This window comes from Hippoglossus hippoglossus, chromosome 8, assembly GCF_009819705.1.
Source record: "Hippoglossus hippoglossus isolate fHipHip1 chromosome 8, fHipHip1.pri, whole genome shotgun sequence".
Lineage (NCBI taxonomy): Eukaryota > Metazoa > Chordata > Actinopteri > Pleuronectiformes > Pleuronectidae > Hippoglossus > Hippoglossus hippoglossus.
In genome coordinates, this window is record NC_047158.1 from 12531961 (window position 1) to 12553010 (window position 21050).

A 21050-nucleotide genomic window follows, 5' to 3' on the forward strand; every position below is an offset into this window, starting at 1 on the left:
AGATGACGCATTCAAGTCGTAATAGACCTGACAAAATATGGCATGCAAATAACTGAGCGATGTCCTCTATGGTCAATACATTTAGAGCACTCATCTTAGTTGATTATATTGAAACTTAAGGAGTTCAAGTCCTGTGAATAACCTTAAATGGCACAAAGGTAAGCTGTTAAATGCAATGTTAAGGTATTGGTTAATTTACAGCTCTTCTGTAGCAATGGAAATAGATGAAGGAAAACCCTGTATTGCAGGAAGTAGAGCTGTATCTTGCAATAATAATGGTGAGGAAAAAGACGGTGGTGGCTTCAAATGATGGAGGAGCAACACATTCATAGCAACAGTGTCGAGTCAACACTCGGATAAATCGTACCTCCGCCAAGGCTAACGCTCTATCTCGCCATGTTAAAGAAAGTTGAAAAAAGATTCTGCAACCGCACATTATGTGGATCCGCTCCACAGTTTGATGGGTCAAGCCCCACCCCTCCACCACAACCTGTTCAGTAGTTTTTGAGTAATCCTGCTGATTAACAAACAATCAACAATCATCCAAACACTGATGAAACATAAGAAATATAAATATAAGAAAAATGGGGTGTTCTAAAACTTGCTGGTCCCAACAACCCCCACCGTTTTAAAATATCTCCCATCAGAAATCATCATATTATTCTTGAGCATTCTCAACAACCACTTGGGATTTAAAATAAGAAAGAATTGTAGCACCAGAGAGTAAAAGAGCAGAAAGGGCTGAGTAGAGAGAAAACACACCACTTTGATTTTGGAACCTGGTTTTCTGGCTCCGGTTTTTGGCCTCTGCTCGCTTCCCTACAGCGCTCACCCCGATACGCCTGCCCCACATCCCACTTTCCCTCCCTCTACATCTGTCTGAAGTTCCCAAAGCAGATTGGGGGGGGGTGGTATGCCACCGGTTCCTCTCATGCCACACAGCTGACAGTCAGTGCCAGCAGGTGGCCCAGATGCTGCTCTGACTAAAACCAATGACGGGGAGAGATGAGAAGTGAGAGAGAGAGAAAAACAGGAAACGAGAGCACGAGGAGGATTTTGATTTTGGTTAGTTCTTGGCATCACACATTAGCAGACACATGCAAGTCATTTCATGTACTATTCGGTACATTATAAATACAAATGGCAGCATGACTTCCCCAATGCAGGTATTGAGTTCTATCCCATCGTCGTTTGTGTCAGTGAGACCGACACTGGAGATGACAATGCAACCTATGGTAAGTAATGTATAAGAGGAGTTAATCTGAGTATTGAAGTTGTATGAATATGAGTCGAAGCTGGCCGACTCCACATTCTGATTTAAAAATATGACACCTTATCCAATAGGCTGCTGCTTTCTTTTAATCTGACTGTCTCATTTTATCCATTTCTTTGTAGTTATAAATGTCCAGTTTTGCCAGTAACGACAAAAAAGTGTTATAACTTCAACTCATCATTATAAATGAATCACAGCTAGATTCATTTAAATGATTGATTATAATTAAGTCTATAAAATGTCAAACTACCCATCACAACTTGCCAGATCCCAAGGTGACGTCTTCAAATGTCGGTTTTGCTTATTTTGCATATTCACTTTTGCATTTATGCCGGGAAATGACTAAGAATTATTAAAAAGCTGCAAACGAATTAAATGGCTGACAAATTATTTCTGCTCAAATAATTGCCATTATTTATTAATGGTTGAGAGTCCAATTTTCAAAATCCTTGTGAGTAGATAACCTTGTGTAGTATAAGGAAAATTTGGTCATGGCAAACTTTGTTTAAAGACAAAAACAGATGCCGGGTCTTAACCACATACTTTTTCCATTGTGATGATTTCAAATTTAATGGCACACTGTTTGCTGAGAGACTTGACGTGATCCAAGTCTTCGGGAGACAAGTCAATTGGGTCACACGTCAAATTTAGTTAAAGTGCCCATTACATGCTTTTCAGAGTTTTCCGTTTTCATTTCATGTGTCATAGCTTTTTTATTCGTGTAAGTGTCTTCACAATTAAGCACAAGGTGTTAAGCCACGAAGCAAAAATATAAATCTAAATGATGAAACCCCAAAATGGATAGAGATGATCTAACCAGCACTGTAAAATAAGAAGGAAAGGATGGAAAGAATTAAATCAAATTAAGAGGTGGAGCAATGATGAAATGCTGGGGAGGTGGAGGAGAGGAGGTGCTGTTACTGGCTGAGCCCTAGCACGGCCACATGCACCGAAAAGCTTATCCGTCTTTGGAAATGTACTAACGAGAGGTACAGAGGGGGGGCAAATGGGGAGGTGTTGAGTGTGTGTGCGTGTGTGTGTGCGCGCACGTCCAAGAGAGAGCAGTGGAATTAAAGAGCACCTAAACAGAACCGCCTGTCACCCCTGGAAAGCAACCCGAAGTGCTTCTCATTTGAAAGGAATGGAGGGACAGTGGGTGGGGGGAGCTTTATTTATTCAGAAAAGCATAAGCAAACGAGTAATGTGGTATTAACGAAGAGGAGAGGAGGCTGCAGTGGACAGAGCGGAGGTTGCTGTGGATGGAATGGGTGCAGGTGGGGGTAAAGTACTTGCACATTTTGAGAAAAACTTCCATAATCAAGCATGCAGTCTGTCAAATCCAAATAAGCTCCATAAAACAGGCAGATGAAGCTATTAGCTCAAGCGTATCCGGCTGTCATTTAAACTAATCACATCCAGTTATTGCAGAATAAGCACGCGTATGAATAGTTTACAGCTCTCCCAAATGCTTACTGGCAGGAAGATGCAATTTCTTGGCCCATTCTTTTTCTGAATAAAAATAGCTGTAACTATTTGGATGTAAAGTTACAACTCATTGATGAGAACAATTACAATTCTACATGTCATTTCTCTGAGGTGAACAACCGGAGCGGTACATTTCAAAGCAAAATGCAGAGATGTACTGTGGTGGTGAAGAAACTTTCAAAAGTCCTCACGTCTGGATTTCAACAAGCCCTGAGAAAGGTTCTTCCCTCACACGACCTTTGCAAGAAAACAGCTGTGACGAGAAGTGATGAAGGCCTGAGCAGCTGTTCATGGAGCTAGTAGTTACAAACGCCGGAGGCAAGTGTACACTTCAATTAAAAAACTCTTCAGTGAACTTCAGTGAATGTCACCAACAGTTACAGTCGCCACACTGGGGTCTGGTAAGCTTCAGGCTTTATGCAATCCTTTCTTTTTTTGTCAGGGTTCCAAAACCTCAACGTTTCCATCATCTCCAGGCAAAGGAAACAAGAAAACAAGAAAACAAGACAAGTGGCAGTAAAGGGGAGCTGACCATTTTTAAAATCATCCTCTGGTTACAGCCCTGTTTGTTATGTGAAAGCAGTTTTTAATCACAACTGATGCACTGAATGTAACTTTTACAGACTGGCAAAGAAGTGAAAAGCCATCCATGTTTATGACCCTTAACTCTCAGCCTGAGGCCACAAAGAGACCAGGGAGCGGAACTAAAACACACACTGCAGTGTTTACACTACATATTTACTGCAGGTAAACACACACAGGGGAGCTCTGTGTCAAATTCTCATTAGGCAGCAGTGAAAATCAAGACAAAGTTTAAGAGAAAGTCAAAATTCCAATCATTTTTTGAGTGGATTGTGCGTTTGCGCCATAGACTGTATATAAAGATGGACGACATGACAGCTCCCCAAAAGTAAAGCCAAAGCATATTGATCGCCACCTGGTGGCTGGCTGCAGTATAGGTCACACCCCTTTTTCTCCCCCATGTTAGTTCAAAGATTTTTCCTGTCATTTCAGCTAGTTCTTATCACACTGATGTTTTCAAGTGTTCATTTTTCCTGTAAGTTTATTTTTAATTAGTTATTTGATGCTACTCCATCCCCTGATCGCTAATGCGCAGACTCTCGATTAAAATGCACAAGATGGCAGCATTCGTATTCAAGATATTTTGGCATCATTTCTGCATAGTGAGAGGAGGTGGATACTCACCATCCATCTTTATGTACAGTCTATGAGTTTGCACATAGACTTTGAAAGAGAATAGAAACAAAGGATGAACCATTCTTAACCTCCCACGACTTGACACAGCAACATATTAAAATGATCATGATGAAGTCATGGCTTTTGCTCATTTGTCACGGCAAGGGGCCTCACATGTACCAGATGAAGGCGAGGGGAGGCAGCAGCAGGGGAGGAAGATCTGGAGTCTGATCAGGCACTGATTAAAATAACATCACTCATCGCATTATTTCATTTTACCACATCAGCAAGGACCCATTCGGTCAACACATACAAACACTGGCACTTCAAATAAGGTTAAAATAAGGGATCTATGGTTGCGTGTGACAGGCTATAAAAAGTAATGTAGCATTGAGTTCAGCTCAAGTAAGCAGCTGCTCAGTCTGGGCATGCTGTTAAGCATTATTAAGCATTATTTCCTGTATATGAATCTAACTGCAGCAGCTCCCTGCTGTTGTAGAATTGCAGCCACAGCTAAATCTTAAAAACAAAAAAATGGCCAAAACACCATAAAAGCCACAGTGGAAAATACAGCTTTTGGATCATGATCTGCACATATTTAAATAGGAGACACGCAAGGCATCTGCCCTACGTATTGGAACTAATTTTACATGAACCGAACCAAAAATACTTTAATTTCATTCTTCCATTTCTTATATTTCTCAAACATACAGCAGCACTTCCAAAACACAACAGCCGAAACATGTTTAACTAACTTTATAACATAACTTCAAGGTAGCACACAAACAAGGAGCAAGCCAGCCGAAGACTCGGGGTCAGGCCCCTGATACATCCCCCTTAAGACAGCGGCAGACATTCATCAAACGCTGCTGTGTACACATCCTGCGCTAACTTTCAAACTCTACTTGCATCATGTCCGTGCTGTGTATACACATCTGCAGATTCCACATTGTTTGTGGCTGGAGCTCCTGTGAAAGCTCAAACTGAGCTGAGCTATGCTGGAACGTGGGTGGGCATATTATGGGTACTGGTAAGTAAAGAGAAATAAAAAATCCCACTCGAATTAAAAGATCTACTGACACAAATAGGAGTACCTCACATTGTCGAAATAAAATAATGCAGGAATGAGGAAACTACAGGTCGGCACTTATATGTGTATATTGTTCAAGTTGGATTTAAATCGTACACTAGAGGCGAATCCTGTGTGTGTGCTTACATGTGTGGTGAGTGGAGGGTGGTGACAGGCACGGTTAGTGTCTGTAATCCTTTTCATCACAGTAGGTGCTCATGTTGTCTCTGTGGAGAGGAACCCCTCCCTACATGTATACGTGGATTAGGAGTTTCTTGCACTTCCCTGAAGAGTTTTCATACATTACAAATATATGCTTCTGGCATATTTATAAGGATGACAGTTATGAGGATAACCAGTTAAAATGTGTAAAACCAATCTGTGCACGTGCATGTGTTCTGGTACAAAGCTTGACTTCAGTCATACACATCAGTCACGCTAATTGTGTCCCAAACATCCTGCTGCCACAGGGCTGAGGCCACCTGACCTCTGACCCCTGCATGTGAACTCTAACCCTACAAGACTGGACCATCAACTTCCGGCCAACAAACACCTGTTTGTTCCTCACGGTTAATAACACACAGAGGAAAGGGGGTGTTTTGGATTGAGTCATTATACTCAAACAGCACAAAGTGCTGATCTCCTAATCCTGTCCGCAGGGAAGGTCTGGACAGTCGCAAGTGTCTGGGTGCTGATTAGTGGTGATCTGGGAAATGGGTAGCAGACCAGGATAAGGCTGATTTTCACTGGCTGTTGTCTGGTAATTAGGAAGCTGGTTTGCATGTTCAGGACGTTTTGGGCTGATTAGAGACAAACACACAATCCTGGATATATTCGTCTACGTGGTCCTCTTTCAGAGCAAGAATAAGGTTCTACAAAATATGTTCAACGTGAACAGAGCTTCTTATGAAAAAAATGATGACAGCAAAAAACTAACTGTCATCTTAGATGAATTTCAACTTTGTCAAAATGAAAACACAGACAACTGTCCAAGTATCATATGCATTGTGATACTGTACATGGACCCCATTAACAATGGTTCCCAACTCAGTCCAAACCTCCTCAGGCAGCAAATAATTCAAAGTCCCAAAACATGGTGGAATAACTGTAAGAAACCGCAGAAGAAGAAGAGATCACCCCCTGTTTTGGATGGCTTAGGGCAGATTTATACTTTTGCACTGAACTGACACCATACGAACGGCATAGCTGTATGTTCTGGTGAAGCAGACTGCAACATCTGAGATTGGTCCATTGTCTCTCAGTGGCCAGACAAGCGCACAAAACTCACCCGTCTGAATCAGTCAAATGGTCGTACACAAAGTTGGAAGGCTGCAACAGGAGCTGAAAATGGGGGTAAAGTGTAGTGGACAAGGCTTTTGTCATGGTTTGTCAAAGTTCCAAAGTTACAAGTCCTTAGTTGTGAGCAGGGATTTGAGAGTCTGCCACTGAAAAGCATTTGAATAATAAGCATGTTCAAGGCACTACCAAGTGTTTTCAGAAGTGTACCTATTTACAGCTGAATTTACAGCATTGAAGCAACAATTACCTATTTTTTTTACATGAAAATCAAATGGTCTAAATGGCCACAAGAAACTATTAGTTATCTGATGCAAGTATCAATTCTATGCAAGGTAATTTTCATGCTGGAAAAAACAAGTCAGCCTAAAAATTTACGGTATGTTTTGGTAAATGATAGGAAGTAATTTTAAGTATACACAATTTGTATTTCATGAGCTAAAACACACAAAACCACCAGTATGGCCCTTTAAGTATCGCCTAAGCTCTTCACCGTATGTGGACCCACAGCCACAGCTGACCTGTGAACCAGTCCAGTGGCAGTGCCGGACGCCAAAGGCCACTTACAGCCGAAAACTGTCCCAGGGTTGGTCAGGGTCGGAGAGGGCATTTCTTGGACACAGGGTGGTGTGTCGGGATGGGTGGTGCTATGGTCACTACATCACAGTGAGAAACTAGCCACCACACAAGACAAACACAAGCAGGGACACCCGCTGGGCAGGCTGACGCCGCGTGCCTGTGTGGGTGCCTGCCAGCCCGGCCTGCGGCCTGGGGGGGTGTGGGCACGGCGGCCGTGCATCCCAGTAGGCACCCCATGTCGATGGGTTCACCCCAGTGGAAAGTCTGAATCAGCCTGCATGAAGCCCACTGTGGCTAACAGAAGGTAGCGATTCAACAGACCCCCCCCCCCCCCCCCCCAGCTAATGTAGCCAACACTTCCCAAGTGACCACAAGCTAAATGAATCCTCCAGGCACAGCAGAAAATAGCATAACTGTGGGGAGGGAGAAAGAGTAAGGAGAGGAGTGGGAGGGCACGAAAGTAGAGGGTTGAGAAGGACAAGGTGATGAATGGATGAAATAAGGACAGTTATTATGGTGTGACCATGGAGGGAAAACAACTTCATAAAACAATGGAATGAATATCGTGAGCAAGATAAGGAGGAAGTCCTGATGAGTGACACAAGAAGACATGGAAGGGGGGGTCAGAAAGATGGATGGAGAACCCCTGCAAAAGAGTGAACGACAGCAGACAGAAATTAAGATAGGAGGAGGGGGTCTCTACAGTTCAACCACCACATATTTTCCCTCGTAAGGGATATAATTTACACAAACCCACTAAAGGTCACGAGCAGAACATGCGGTGCCAACTCCGCCTCAGCAGCCAACACATTTTCCCCCCATTTCTCTTTCTGTCTGTCTCTCTTTCCCTCTGTCCCTTTCTTTTTCGGTCCGCCTCTCTTTCGGTCTCACCGAGCATCCCTTCCTTTCCATATTTTTATGGGACTTGCTCCAAATCACTGTGGATTTTTAGTTGAGGGATGCTCGTGTGTGTTCGTGTGTGTTATTCCAAGGCCATATGTCTTTTAACAATCTTGGTTTTTGCAGCATGTGGTTGGCAAGCAGTGGCCGTTCCACCCGTCTCAGTGTCTTGCATCCACTTCTTCAGCACGGTCAAAACAGAGAGAGGTGACAGAGGATGAGAAGGGAAGAAAAACAAGTGTGACAGCAAAGGCTTCGAATAGGAAAAGGAAGGTTTTTAGATACTTGGATAAAGGAAAAGCAAAAGGCGGAGAAAGGACAGTTTACTTCAGGGGTTCTCATGCCACTGTGGCCTCCCCCTCAGCCAAACAACCCCCCATTTACTGTCTCTACATGAATGGGTTGTGGAAAATGTCTGTGTTCCGGGAATAAAAGAGGCAGAGTTATGTCTCTGAGAAGGAGTATGGACGTTAACAACAACTATCATGGACATGGACCTCACAGTTTGAAAACCTCTGAAGGATAACTGTTGAAAAGCATCTAAAGCCACCTGGGAACACACCTGTTGGATGCCAACATTTGGGAGGACTAGAACAATTTTTGTAACTGTCCCGAAACCAATAATCAAATAACCAGTTTATGCAGAACCTCACCATGGTGTGCAGAGGTGAGAGGGTAGGAAGAATTTGACATTCTCTCTCAAGACCTTTAGATCTTTGACACAACTTTTTTGCGTATACAACCAAAAGAAATGCCTTCGAGGTGAGAGCAGCTCTCTCCATCCCACTATGATTGCAGGCTTTTCATTCAACAACAGGTTTATATAGCAATTTGGCTGTAAGACATTGTAAGATGACACGTTGCACAAAATCCCTTGCCTTAATACTACCAGCAGCTGTAAAACTGGGTATGAGAGTGGTGCAGGGTCAAAATGGAGCAAAGACACTTTCATAAAAGAGTAAAATCATCTCTGTCACTACAAAAACGCTCAGGTTCCACTTGCACACAAGCATAAAATGAGGCAGAAGATTCTGAAAGATCTTGGAAATGTTTTTCCAGAGAGGATTAGGGTTAGGGAAGCAACATGGAAGTTGCTATATCAGTTGAGAAAGATATTTTGTAAAAACTTTAATAAAAAAGTAAAATGTTTGGAGTGAAAAACAAAAAGCTACGGACCAACGCTGTTTCAGAGAAAAGACAAATACTGCTCCAGAAAACACTGAAGGGACATGATGTCTTCCTCTAACTAACACTGAACAGAGCAGCAGAGGATAATTTCTCAAGGGCAGAAGGTTGGATGAGGTCAGACGTTCACCACTTAGTAATGCTGGGCATTAAAAAAATAGTTGGCGTGATCGAGTGAATTTGTGCCTCTGTTAGTTTGCACAGTCGTTAGCTTGTAGCTGACCGTGAAGAGGTGCACAGCCTGCCAGCTCACAGCTGTGAGTCCCCACAGCTTCACAGCAGCAGTGGACCGTGGATGGACCATGATGGCCAGGATGTGTGGAGAACAATACAGAACACCTCATCGGGGCACGCGTCTGTACATTTCTATCGCCATTCATCCATCATGCCCGTGTTTTCTTCAGTCCAGTGCTGATGAAAAGTTTGTTTCCCTTGCACACCACCCAAGCAGGTCAGAGAGAAAGGCCCAGCAGCTCAGCAGCTTTGTCCTTTTGGCCTCCACAAGGAACAAGTGGTCCCTTAAATATTTCCCCGCAACTGGGCCTCCCTCTTTCTCCAAGCTAGTTCTTTGGACAAACATGTTTGTCTAAGGTGCTTTGTGGAGCTGTTACTCTTTCACCTTCTCACCAAGACCCAATCTACACAGCCTGAATATATAAAAAAAACCACTGGAAAGGAAAAACAGCAGGATACAGTAAATATGTACGTACAACACAGCAGCAGCACAATGTCCATTTTAAAGGGGATAAAGTACAGTTCCTGGAGTTGAAGGATAATAGAAATTCAAAGGGAGCTGATCATTTACTATTATTTATTTAGTTAGTCATTATGCTGGTCCCTCCAATCAATGAGAGTGGCACTGTGCTCCATCACAAAGGTAAAATGAATTTAAACTAAACTGAACTAAGAAAAAAGGGGTGGAATTCATGTGTGTTTTATGAAGTATCACCTATGCTCTACTTGAATGCATGGCTACACAAAGACATGGATGATTACGTCCGTGTCACTCTGACTGTCAAACCCCACTGAGTGATGATGAATGCTGTTTGGTGATGGTCTGTGTGTGCTGAAAAAGGTAAAGAAATGGCGGATCCGTCCAGGCATGTAAATGTGAGTGCGACAGCAAGTATGAAGAGGCGTGTGTGTGTGTGTGTGTGTGTGTGTGTGTGTGTGTGTGTGTGTGTGTGTGTGTGTGTGTGTGTGACTGTTAGGAGGAATGCAGGCCCTCCAGCTCACGGTTGGACTGCTGTGTGTGAGACACCTGTGCCCTACATGCCCTCATCACACACACACACACAAGCAGAATGTCCCTACATTTCCGTGAATGGCATTGCAAAATCTCTCATGCCTGATGTTCACCAAAACACAATACACTGGATAATGGCCCGGGGACAGAACCCACTTTTTGATAACTAGGGAGCTACAGGTGAGAAACCTCACACACTTTATGGGAGACAGCACACGACAGCAAAACACTTCTTCACAACCATCCATCTAGGTCTGTTTGCCTCCACCAGTGTTTGCAGAAACACTGGCACGTCCATCTTCAGCCTAAAACCCCAAATTAACATGTGTCACAGTACTCTGCAACAAAGAAGATTAAGTTGCTAAATTAGTTTTGAGGACACGTTAAAGTTAAACTTGAATCCCGGTTTCCTCATCATCTTTTTCTGCCATAGGAAACAAGTTTTGGACAAAAGATGGCTCAGGCACAATAGAGGGCTTACACACAGCTTTTGCAAGACTTCTACCTCCCAATTGTCCCCAACTCACTCCCCCGATTCCCCCCCTCCTCACACAAAGCGTCCATACAATAGCTGGCTGACTAATTGACCTCGCTGAAATAATGTTAGCTGGCCTCACACAGCGGACCTTCAGTGGATGTTAGAGACGAAAGGTCCACAGAGGATTCTTGAAGAGACTAAAGACCAACTGGAGTTCCCCCTGAGGGTCCTCAGCCTTTTCTTCTCTTCACCCCACTCTAAGATGCTTTGCACAATGGGGAAATTATTTCCTGGCCACCACCACCACTACCTCCTCAACTCTCCAACCAATTACATTTTGATGACATTTTTTAATCTGCTTACACCAAGTGCTCTTTCAGAGACCCACACACTCACACAGCTTTGGACAGAAAAAGCAGAGGGGCCATGCAGGTGCAGAGCAGCTTTTGTTGTCATAACATTTCCATAGAGATCTGGCGGTGATGCTGTTCTTTTCCTCTCTGTTGTCCATGTACTACTCACCAACATACATGCACGTATACACACATGGAGACAAACACATATAACAGTACACATGTGTTTGTATACAGTCTGCTGCATCAACACAATGAAAACATTACACACTGGGAAATTACACACACACACACAATGAGCAGCAGCATGCCTCAGCACTTTTCCGATTAAACTAACCGTGGCATATTACTCCTGCCTCACTGGCGCTGACATGTTTCCACAGTGTGGGCCGACAAATAGGGCCCACATGGGAAGTGACATCAGCGAGGAGAATGTTTCCCGGCTGCCACCAACCAATCGGGAAGCTTCTTTAATAAAGAATTTCCTTCTTTCTTTCCTCGAGTTTTCTTTTTAGACAGCGGGCCTTCCAAGGACGGTCCCAGGAACACTGGTTTCCATCATGGAAATCATAAAAGAGAATACAATGAGCAGACAACACACCTTGTCTGCTCTCTCTGTTAAGTGATAGGAAAAGACCGCTCACTCAAACTCGATTTAAACAATGAGGGAAGTCAGGCCGGTTTTGCTATAGTTCCAGATGTGCATGACTGCTGTGCCGATAATACACAGACCAGCTACGCATGGGGAAAAGTCATTGTCTGAGATATTATGATATTAACTTTGCCATCACTATTGGCAACTGGGATTGGCTGCAAGTATTTGGACTGTATGGCTGGATCTGAAAGTTAACAATGGCAACGGTGATCAAACGCTGAGATAATTGACTGCACGGGTGTGTATCACTTCATCACTAATTCATGCTGTATTAGGTTAAGGCTGAAGGTGAATCTATTACAGGTGTGACATCTCTTTAGGTGTAGGAAGATGGAAGCCATCATTAAGCTGAAAAAACTGAATTACATTTGTCCAAATCACAAAGTTGGTATAATTTTTTAGGAAACAAGACGACACTGCTGAACTCGGCAATAACTGGAACTATCTTTAGGAGAGGACAACACCAACATGATGGAAACAAAACAAACCTGTGATAAGAGTCTATATTAATAGTAGGAGTTTATGGTTTGCAAAGTAAGAAACAAAGATAAAAGTAAAAGTGATGAAAGTGACAGACAAGATTAAGATCAACCTTTGACAGAAAGTTTAAAGCAAGGAAGAGATCATGATCTAAGTCCTTCCCGTGTGTATTACCCATATATGTTTATATATAAAAGTCTACTCATATGAATTATGTGGACATGAACGACTCCTGCTTGTCAGTGTGCATCAACATTGCACTTTATATATTGCTCCCTTTGTACCCTCAATATTCTTTGCAATGCAATGAGGTGTGCAGTGACTGGGTGCCAATCTGCAGCAGTCCCAGAGGCAGCAGCAGAGGCCAGGCAGCGGGGCGGGGTGGGCGGGGTGCAAGGCATTGGAAACCATCTACTAATGGGAAACACACTTCTCTCCATCGCTCAAATCGTTCTTTGTACCACAGCAGAGAGGGGTGGCAGGCATCCAGGAGGTGACTGGCGTCCAGAAGGGAGGCATGATTTAAAAACAGGAGCTCTGCTGCGCTTCGGTTCCCGGGTCTCGTGAAAGGGACGACCAAGCGTTTCATTTAAAAAAAACATGTGTTGAAAGAGAGTTGTTAGGGAAAGAGAAGGGGTACAAAAGAACACATGAACAGAAAGAGAGTGAGGCATGGAGGGCAAAATGAATAAAAATACAGAGTAAAGAAAATTGTAATGAACGTCATGACAGGGATATACATAAAAGCTTGGAAAACAGTATATAATCAAATTAAGGATTACTGTAAAACAAATGCATTTTCTCAGAAACTACTACTGGAGGCTCCTCCACAAATACTATTCCCTTGCAGTGATGCTTATTTGCAGCATGTTTCTGTGCTGATTCCACTTTAACTCGACGCAAACCCAGACTTCCTTAGACACTCAGCTACTGGATATCTACCCCAGAGAACTGGGAGAAAAGTGCTGAAATGGACTTGGGATGGCAACTAGTTTGAAGGCTTTGGGTATGGCAAAGATCCCAAGTGTTTTTGTCAGTGCATTTTTATTAAAGGGGGGGAAAAAAGAAATTTTTCCAGATGTTCTCGAAAATCTGCAGCTGCAAGTGCACGTCGACTGCTGTATTTAAGGATGGAAAGTGAAGTCTGACACCGTCTTACACTCCAAAACTGGGACAGAGTAGAGTGATGATCCAGAAAAGGCCTTCAATTCAAGTCATTTGTGCAGTTACCTAAACATCATTAAGACATTCTAAGCTGCCACACAATGCAGAGCCCTTGATAACTTCTCTCCAACCTTAAAGGAAAATAAAGAAAAGTAAAGGTTAATGGAAGAAGAGAAGGGGGGAGTGAGGAAGGAAAGAGGCAGCTGAAGGTAGGAGGGAGAGACTTTTTCTATTTTTCCTTCTGTGGCAAGTTCACACAAAAGGGTCCTTCTGATCCCTGGAGTGCTGAGCACATACCTGCGGGATGAAATCAAAACCCTCTGTGAATTATATTAAACAACTGCTGCCAAACGCTCTGCATACTTGCATGTCTATTTCACCAGTTCTGAAAGGCTCCATTAAGCTCCGCTCTTAAACCGCCGCCCCCCCAAAAAAAACACTTAATTAGAATCCCAGACAGCAGCACCTTCAAAAGCTCAGCTCCCTGTTACCATTTCATCTGTGCAAGTGGGGGCAAACAGTGAAAGACAAAAGGTCTAATACGTGGCCAGCTGAGGCTAAAAAAAGGACTCACTGAAGGACAATGGCTGTATTCTTGACATGTTAATAGAGCCCAGGAATAATAGGACATTTGATCTTTAAGTTGATCACAGGACTTGAAAGAGATTTCAGGTGATTTCTCCAATGAGGTGTTGTGGAGTAAAAGAAGGTCGGGGTTGCCCGATGAGTTACCGTGAAAAGTTCATAAAAGCTATTAAGACTATATCTTCAAAAAAACATTGGACGGAATTTCAGAGCTCCCTCCTTCTCCGTTTTCATCCTCCTTTCCCGGTCGAACTCCCCCTCCACTGAATCACAAACTGAAACCCCAAATGACTAACAGATTCCAGACGCCGTGTTTCAACTGTCAGAGCGCAGAGTTCAGGTTCTTTGACAGAGCGTGTGCGGTCACATCTTAACCCTGTCCCATCCCCCCCGAGGCCATCCCAGAGACTTGACCCTGAAGATCACCTTAAGATTGTAGTTTTGCCGTTTTCTCTCCACCTTGAACACGAGTTTCTGAGCTGAACCCGAACAACAAAGCTCCCTTTTTCTCTCAGAAAGTGAACTTTGTAGAAAGGCGCGAGGTCAAACTATCGTTCAGACATTCTGTGGCATTTTTTTTTGGTCTGGTTTGGTTAGCAGGGCTGCAGCTGCACCTAATCCCCACAGGAAAGCCTTCAGCTGGGACTGATTTTAGAGTGCCTGGGCTGGGGTGGGAGAAAAGGGGGGACTGTTTTGTAAAAAGCTGGTTCCCTTTTGAGGCACAGGCCTCCTCTCAATCCAACTGATTAAAGGGAGTTTGGCTCAATTACGCCCAATGACTGGGCCCTGCTCTTAAGCACGACCCTGGCAGGAAAACACACAGAAATAGATTGTGGAGACTCAACAGAGGTAGTGAATCTGTGCTTCACACCTGAGGCCCTCCCATCCATCCCCTGCTAAACCTCCCTTGCTCAGGTAACAGCACAATCTGTCAACATTGCTTGCCTCAGAGGGACAGTTTTTTGTGTAACCTGTGACTGGGTTGAGAAAACAGTGGGGTCGGCTCTCCAGGGACAAGCTTATGTCTTCTCCAATTGGTGGGCTGGATACTGGGAGGGGGCAGGCACCAGGTCAGAGTGATCTGTTCCAATCAGCCTCATGGCAGAAGAAAGACGGGGCTGAAGAGGTACGCCAACGTTAGGGGTAATGGAGGATGCGTGTGTGTGTGTGCGTGGATGAGTTCATTTGTTCAAGTGCTCGAGTAGAGGAGCAGAACATTGGTAGAAACTGTGCACTATTACAGAAGTTAAGGTTAGAATCAACCCTTTCTCTGACGGTATCATTTTGCCACGCCGAATCCTCAGCAAATGACCCTCAGAGAAGTCACTGTCAGCTTTATAACACTATGACAAGCAGCTACACAGGCGCGCATCATTATGACCATGCCGTATTAACTCTGCGAGCGAGGTGAATCTGTGTATGAGGCTGCTAATGCGTGGGAGCATGGATAATTATTCTGACGTCTCAAACATTTACACGGCAAGCTGGTTGCAATCGTGCCCAGTCGTAAAGTTCAATGATTGCAGCTGGCTTAGACGCCCCAGTTAAACTCATTATTATAAATTAGCTTTATAGAGGGACTAGTTTGAGGTGAGAGAGCAGCACACAGAGATCCGTGCTGTTCTCCAGTGTCTGCCGCTTGTATGGAAAACAGGCGTGCAGTAATAGCTACCTTTACACAGTTAAAAACACCCCTTTCCATGCCTCAATTTTTCAGTCTCCATTTCAAACCCAACCGAAAAATAAACATTTCCCCTCCATTATTCGCCATCCAAATTATATTCCACCCACAACCCCATTTTACTGGCTCATGCGCCGGGGCCTCTTTATGTTGTGACACTCCAAAGAAAACAGTCCTACTGAATGTTGTGGACGAGCACAGCTAACCTGATACAAGCCAGTCCGCTGCTCCAATTACACACCATGTTTACCACGGCCATTATAATTAAAAACAGACGAGGGACGAAGAAGAAGAACAGATTCATCTTTATATGCAGAAAATGACAGGGACGAAAGGCCCTTCTATGGACTGGACTTGTGGACTGGACTGTTTGACTTTCAGCTTCCTCTGCCGCTCATGGTTTAATCTATCAAGTGCAAAGAGAAATGGAGACAAGGTCCCCTTTTGATTACTGCATTTTGTCTTCTTCATATCTGCAGCGTCGTTCACTGCCGAGCTGAAACTAAATTATCCACAGACAACCCTCCGTGAAAACACACATAACTCGAGGACGGCCCACTGCTGAAGGGAACGAGCTGAATGATGGAAAGTATTGGGAAGGCCCAGCATGAGTGGAAGGCCCAGACTACAACTCCAGATGCATAATAAAACACTGATAAAAGTAAGATAGAGTAAGTATACTGTAAGTAAACCTTGCCCTTTACCCAGAAAGAGGTCAGTCATTTCTGTTATCTGCGATTGCTGATTGCAGACTACGTCTAGAAGTGATTTAGCTTTAGAAGTCTATGTTTGGCCAGTGCTTAGATGAATAGGATGTAGTGAATACATTTTCCCCTTAATTTAACTCTGGAAGCCCTGTTTAATTTTGACAGTGTTTTGGATGCTTCCCACTCCAGAGATTACCAGACAAGAACACTGCCTCAGCCTGTAGCAGCAGCTGTAACAGCCTGTAAAGTCTAGGAAGGAACCACTTTTAAAAAGAGCAAAACGAAAAACAAGCAAGTGGATGAAATTGTGTAAAGTAAGTTTAAATATAAAGAGTCCCGTTTATATGGTGCAGATTAAAAAGAGCATGATGAGAATGGGGGGAGGAATCCATAATTGCTATACCAGAGTTTGATATAGCAGCATTGATGTTAAATTTCAAAGAGATAATCGTATGGATATGTGGAAATTATTCGGGGAAGAAGACGAGTTAGATGTGAGAGGGATGAAGGCAGCAAAGAAGATGTAAGAAATTAGACGGTATGGGGAAAATAAAGCCTGGCAGTAAAGGGCAAGGTCTCATCTGTCATGTGACTGTTACCTGTTTTATATCAATGCTGGTCCGCAAGCATCTGGACAGGATGCGGCCTTGGTAGTCAAAGCTCTGACACGCCATCCCGGCATATGATAGCATGATTGAAGTGATTTAATATGGGACATATTGCAGACGGGTCAGCAGCACACACCCAGGCAATTATTGTACGTTCAAAGTATCAAAATACAGGAAATCAAATTCAAAGCTAATGAAAATGCATTTCATAATTCCAAGATGATGAGATATTCTGTGGATTTGAGAATTGTGCAGACAGACTCATAGAAAACCAGACGGTGGCTGAGTAAGAAGGCGTCAGGAATGCTTTAACAGCTTGTCCCCAGATGAGCAGGACAATTTAGAAGAAATCCTCAAATTCATTATGCATTCAATTCGAGTTGGGCCGTCATCACACCTACAAAACACTGGCTTCAGGCTCTTAAGTAAACTTCAACATTCCTCTGTCTGCAAGCAAAGGCACTGCAGGGAGACAACCCTCCTACTGAAATTAACTTATTAACACTGTGGGTTTTAGAACACACATACAGCTTGTGTGATTTGGGGATTTTTCCAGACATCTATTATGAATATCACAAAAAACATTTGTCTTCGGGATAAGGAATTCCAAAAAACAAAGTGGCATCAGTGGCATCAGATGTCCTCCATTTCCAAGAAAAGCAGGCTGGCACCAAACAATGCGGTGGATTCCAAAGAGGCACTCAGACAGGCAACTATCTGTCTCACTCAAATGAAAGAGGAAGTGGAGGAAATGGAGATGAGTGGCGAGCATGAGGGCAGAGGGAGGAGGGAGAGCGGAGGTTGTTATTTGGGACCCTGCTGTGTCAACTCTTAAATGTCTCTCTCTCTCACTCACACACACATTCCAAAGGGAAGGGAAAACAATGAGTGCTTTCCTAAACTCATTATTTACAAAAATCGACCTTGTATACACCTTCTAACTTGTTACTGCTGCAACCAAACACGGGCCTGTACAGTACAGACTCTGAAATACCTGTGGAGTGGAACAAGTCTGTGTTGCACGTTACCACAGAAGAGGCAGAATGAACGTGCTACTCTCCCTCTTTTAGCTCAGTGATATTTTTGATAATAAACTTACTGACACAGCATGCTGCAAAGTCTGGTCAGTTCTGGTTTTCAGTGACTTGGCCCGCTAACCTGTTTATACTAAAATGGATGAGCTGGATCTGACAAAGGAGCCCTCACTCCAACCCCCTCTGCTCTCTCTCTCTCCTCCTCCATCCTTCCCTTCCTCTCCTCTCTGGAGCACGGCCACGCTCCTGCTCTCCTCCAGTCCTTGGCAGTCGTGTTTGGAAAAATAGGCGAATGGAGAAGGTCAGGAGGAGAAATGACAGGCGGTGAGCTGAGGGGAGCAGTGTCAGTGTGTCTTCTGCTGTAGCCCGACCCTTCACGGTGGTTATGGACATAGAGACACAGAGCACACAGAGGAAAGGAGTCGCTGTGTGTGGCTCTGACCCAGGAAATGGCAGAAATGTGGACGGACAGCGTCACAGCCCTGGGAGGTCTGCCTGCCCGTTCAGACACACAGCCGCGAGGAAGCTTCACAATGTGCGGAGGCCCTCCATACATCATTCCACATGGGCAAATGCCACACACTGTCCACATACCACACACATATAGTGTATGCTAAGCATGTCAAGTCACACAAAGGTGCCCTTTGTACTTAAACACACGACTTACTGACAAACATTAAAGTGAAACTGTCAGAGTCATGACTGGGTCAGTCAGTTTAGGTGTTGCACACAGATGCTGTACTCACCCGCTGGAAGTGCCGAGTGACGCAGAGCCGACAGAAGAGCTCAGCTTCCTGCTGTCCCAAAGCTTCACCTCTCGGCTCCGGCTCTTCACCCACAATAACACGAGATGTAACAGAGGCAGACAGAAAACGTCAACAGATTAGAAATAGAGTACATATACAGAGGTTTTGATGGTAATATACACTTACTTACATTTTCAAATCAAAAGAATATGCAAAAAAAACGGATTTTCTGGGATTTTTAAGTGTGTACATTTATTTGATTATTAAAAATGCTGGATAGTGATTTAATTACCTGCCATGATGTTATGTTCCACATACACATATATGAACTTGTTCCCCACAAGGTGTGAAAAACACCTTGTGGGGAACAAGTTCCTCTGCCAAGACTAAAACTCTATTTCAACATGTTTAAGAAAGTGGGAACAAAATCCTGGATCCGCCCGTTTATGCAGATCTTTTCCTAAATTTCATGGGTTCATCCTCGGCTCATGCCCCAATGCTCGACAAAACATTTGTGGAAATCGGTTCAGTAGTTTTTGAGTAATTCTGCAAACAAACAAATAGCAATGAAAACATAAACTCACCATATCAAAGCTGGTGGTCAATAAAAAGTCGTCTTTGGCCCACAGGATGCGGGAATCCTTGTTGCTCTGAAGACTCTTGGCACTCTAAGAGAAATGAGGCAAAAAATGTGACTCTGGAACAACCATGAGCATCACAATTAGACAAATCAAACACATCTTACTTAATGTACTCCTAAATTCAAACATAACCTTGAGGTCTAGATAACGAGGGGGTGGGTGATGGGTGAATGATTTGAAGGGAGGAAAAAGAGAGAGAGGAAGGAAGACAGACTATTCTCAGGTGCCACTGACAGATCCCTGTGGTGGAACGGAACAGGACTTGTCCCATGAAAGGAGCGCTTGTTTTTGTTGATGTAGCAGACAAGACGACTTCTGCCACGGGTGCAGCTTACATTACTGAGCTGTGACACCGCATCTGCCTGTGTGTTCATGGAGTCTTTGTTACCCCATTTCCATGGGGAGTACGTGTCAAAACAGCGCTGCCAGGCTTGGTTTGATAGGTGGTCCCCGAATCCAAACGACACATGTTGTCAGTGGTAATGGCTTAAAAACAACTGTGAGTGTTAAAAACAGAGAATGTCGGTAAAGAAAACATGCTGAAGAGAAGTCGGAATGTGAGTTAATTGGGCATTGAATGTATTGTACGCAACACTGGGCTGCCATTGAGTTAAGCCATAAATGCACCGTAGTTATAGGGCTAAGGACAAAAGACGAGACGAGATCCACAAGGCCGGCTTACAGGTTGTCAATCAACTACTATTTAAAAGTGTGATCGCTAAGTAACATGGATTTTAAAAAGCACTAAAATCTTGCCACTTGGAGCTTATCTGTCAGGTCCTAAGTACTCGTAACGTCTCACAGCCGCAGTCAGTTACCAAGCCCCCTGTTATCTGTCTACTAAATACTAGAGTTACACCCAGCTTTCCCAGAAGGCACGGGGGTCAACAATGAAGTTTCCGTGGAAAAGGAGCCGACGGCCCCCAAGCTCACTGTGTCTCCCCAAATTACTGTTGTCATTTTTATGGCCACCTCAACCAAACGGAGCGTGGCCTCGCGTCTGCGCATGGAAAGTAGACAGAGTTTGTTTTCTGCGACTTGACACTCAAAACCTTTCCACGGAGCGTGCCGCCTAATTCTCTTGTCACTGATAAATGTCTGCAGATGACAAATTGAAAAACAACTGGGGACAACTTGAGCTGCCATGTTGCACCTCAGAACACGAGGGAGATTGCTGAACAGAACAACCTCCATTAACATAACGTCAATGTCCACTGAGTGCTTGGCAAAACTACAACTGGAGCCAACAGCTGGACAAATGGGGATGAACGCAGAATATTAAATCCAGTTTGTGAAGAATATATATGCATGAAGGGCAACACATGTGGGCCCTATCAATTCTAATACAAATCCCACTTCCTTGTCTCTCCTCTGACTTTATATAAATGTCTTAAAACTGTCTAGATCTAATCTATGATCGGTGCTTGCTCTTCCCAAATCCTCTGCAGGGTGCTTCTTACTCGAGTACATGTGGACGATAAATGCCACACACATGTCAGGGGTCTGTGGAAGCTGCAGGATTTCTTTGGGGAAAGTGGAGGATAAGGGTGGTGAGTTTTTATTCTGGGGAACTGCAGTTTGTTTTATTGATTTAAATAAAGGGGAATTAAAAACGTTCACTCCCTTTCCCATGAGGGTGCTGTAATCACATCTATTGAGCAGATAAAGATACAGTATTTAGAAATGAG

At 43.8% G+C, this 21050-nt stretch overlaps 1 protein-coding gene across 2 annotated transcripts in view; it reads right to left on the reverse strand.

Moving 5' to 3' along the window:
- The window catches only part of coro7 (coronin 7), a 100570-nt gene that overhangs the window by 51101 nt on the left and 28419 nt on the right, over positions 1 to 21050 (reverse strand). For both annotated transcript variants that reach the window (XM_034593637.1, XM_034593636.1), the window contains exons 8-9: positions 19306 to 19389; positions 18722 to 18804 (exon numbers count right to left, since the gene is read on the reverse strand). In XM_034593637.1, coding sequence (XP_034449528.1) covers positions 18722 to 18804; positions 19306 to 19389 — 167 coding nt within the window. The remainder of the gene's footprint in view (positions 1 to 18721; positions 18805 to 19305; positions 19390 to 21050) is intronic.